General features: G+C 60.7%; 1 protein-coding gene across 1 annotated transcript in view; it reads right to left on the reverse strand.

Annotated features, from left to right (window-relative positions):
* Positions 1-1,173: 1,173 nt before the first annotated feature.
* WNT10A (Wnt family member 10A) overlaps positions 1,174-2,573 on the reverse strand; it is an 11,429-nt gene continuing 10,029 nt past the window's right edge. The window contains exon 4 of the mRNA XM_024763286.1: positions 1,174-2,035. Coding sequence (XP_024619054.1) covers positions 1,538-2,035 — 498 coding nt within the window. The 3' untranslated portion in view covers positions 1,174-1,537. The remainder of the gene's footprint in view (positions 2,036-2,573) is intronic.

Consider the following 2,573-nt stretch of genomic DNA (forward strand, 5'->3'; position numbering starts at 1 on the left):
GGGACATCCTGAGCTGAGGATCTGGGGGCACAAGAGACCCAGGAAGGATATCCCCCCACCCCCAGCCTTACTTACATACCCCGCCTCCCCTGCCTGGACTCAGAGAGACCAGAATCCAGACAGCGAGTCTCCTGGCCCTCCCCTGCCACCCTTCTCCAGGCCGCACCTCCTAGCCCCACCTGCTCCCTGGGGCGCTGGGCTGGCTGGGTTGAGCTGGGTCTTGCCCAGGATTACTCCTCTCAGAGTACCTCCTGTCTCTGCCGACGGGTGCTACTGGCCGACACTCGTCCTGGCTTGTGGCAGAGGGCTCAGGCACAAGGTGGACAGCTAGAGCTCTGGCAACCAGGGCTCCTGATCCAGCTCCTTGCCAACTTCCCCACTGCCTCCATCTAGCCCAGGCCTCATCTCTGGTTTGGAAGATGGCTGTGGTCTCCTAACTGGCTGCCTGCTGTCAACTTGTCCCCTGCCTTTCAGTTCCCCAGACAGCAAGCAGTGTGGGAATCAGACCATGACATTTGCCTGCCTAAGACCCTCTGAAGGTTCCCATTCCTCTTACATAAAATCCCTTACCTTGGCCTGGAAGGATGCATAATGTGACCATTCCCCATCCCCCACCCCCCTCCAGCAGCTCCTCTGCTGTTAATCTGTCCCTTGACTTCTTCACTCCAATCACACTGGCCTCTTTGCTGCTCCTCCTGAGATCTTTCTGTCCTCAGAGCTTTTGCATTCACATGGCCTCTGCCTGAAAAGCCCTTACCCTCAATTTGTGCATGGCTCTCCTCCCCATGCAGTCTCAGCATGAGGTCTTCCCCAACCAGTAGCTTTATCTAGAGGGGCCCCACTCCCCACAAATCACTCTACATCCAGCACTTTGCTTTATTTTCTTCACAGCACTTAGCATTGTCTGAAATGACCTTGTTTGTGTGTTTTCTTGTTTATTGTTCATCTTCCCCAGCCTGAATGTAAACTCCAAGAGAGCAGGTCTTGTATCTCGCATTCACATCTGTATCCCCAGCTCCTCTTATCCCCCACAGAGTGCCAGGCCACAAAGAGTGCAAAAATAAATATTTGTTAAATGATGAGGGACAGAGGCCAGTGGGGGAGGGTGTCTGAGGCCTCCACAGAATCACTTCAGCTCAGTGATGTCCATTTCTTCTTTTTAATCCTCCTCCCCCTCCCCAGCAGCTTCCATTCATTCCCTCCCCCTCCAGGGGTAGGGGTGAAGAGATGAAAGGAGGCAGGCCCAGAGGATGCCTGGCTGACACTGCCCTAGAGTGTGGGGCAACCGCCAGCCCAACGGAACTGTCTGAGCTTGGGTCAGAGACCCGGGAGGCAAACCGATCCTGGAGGCCACAGAAGTGAGCAGGGGGTCTGAGCGGGCCTGAACTGTCCCGTGATTGCAGTCTTGACGACCTCAGAGCTGGGAGGTTCCTGTAAGATTTTGTGGTCCATCCTCCACTCCCAGGAGCCAAGGCGACGCTGCCCGGCCAACATCGCAAGCCGCAGAGGACCAGGCACAGGGAGGCGAGCCGTCCGCTCACTTGCACACGCTGACCCACTCGGTGATGCGGCACTCCTCGCAGACCACGAAGCAGCACCAGTGGAAGCGGCAGTGACAGCGCTCGCTGCGCGTCTGGCGTAGGATGTTGTGGCCGCGGCCGCAGCACATGCTGCCGCAGCCGTCCGGGCCCGCGCTGCTCTTGTTGCACAGGCGGCCCACGGTGCCCGCCGAGTCCAGGCGCGGCTCGCGCTCGCAGAAGTCGGGCGACTTCTCGAAGTAGACCAGGTCGGCGGTGCCGGCGCGGCGCCGAGGCCCCGGAATGTCCGGGGCTGGCGAGGGTGGCCCCGCGGGGCCCGGCTCCAGCTGGCCGCCGTTGCGGTTGTGCAGCCGGATGAGCGTGGCGTGGTGGAAGCGGCTACGTAGCAGTGCCCCTACAGCGCGGAACTCCGGCGTCACCTGCCAGCACGTCTTGAGCTGGCAGCTGCCTGACGTGCCGTGGCACTTGCACTTCCGCCGCATATTCTCCATCACCGCCTGCAGAGGGAGGCACGGGGAGGGGTGACGCCCGCGGCCAGCCCCACTGGCCTCCTCCCGTCGCAGACACCGGCCCTCGAGACTCTCAGAGGCTCTGGAAACCAACCCCCATTGAACGGAGGCAAAAGCTGAGGCCCCAAGTGGGTGGGTGGGTGGCACATCTCCTAAACCAGGCGGCCAGGAGAAGAGTTCTGCCTACCTTTCTGCTGCTCTCGCATCCACCTCCCACCCGGCCTGACCCTGGGGGAATTCCCTCCTTCCTGCTTCCCCTCCTCTCCCCCCACCCCCCGCCTATCCCAGCAGCTGCAGGGGGGCCCTTGGGGCTCTAGGCTCTTGCTTCCTGAGGGGGGACCCCAGATCCTCAGGGAAATTCCCTCTCCTTCCAACCCTCAGGACCAGGAGCCGGGGTGTGCTGGCCCCACTACATCCCAGCCCCAAAGCCTCTGGCCTCACTCCAGGCAGTGAGCGGAGGCTGTGGGGAGGCTGAAAAAGCATCTTAACTCCTCTGGGCCCTGCAGCACTTTTCAGGGAGCCTAAG

The sequence above is a fragment of the Neophocaena asiaeorientalis genome, unplaced genomic scaffold (genome assembly GCF_003031525.2).
Source record: "Neophocaena asiaeorientalis asiaeorientalis breed wild unplaced genomic scaffold, Neophocaena_asiaeorientalis_V1.1 scaffold86, whole genome shotgun sequence".
Taxonomy (NCBI): Eukaryota; Metazoa; Chordata; class Mammalia; order Artiodactyla; family Phocoenidae; genus Neophocaena; species Neophocaena asiaeorientalis.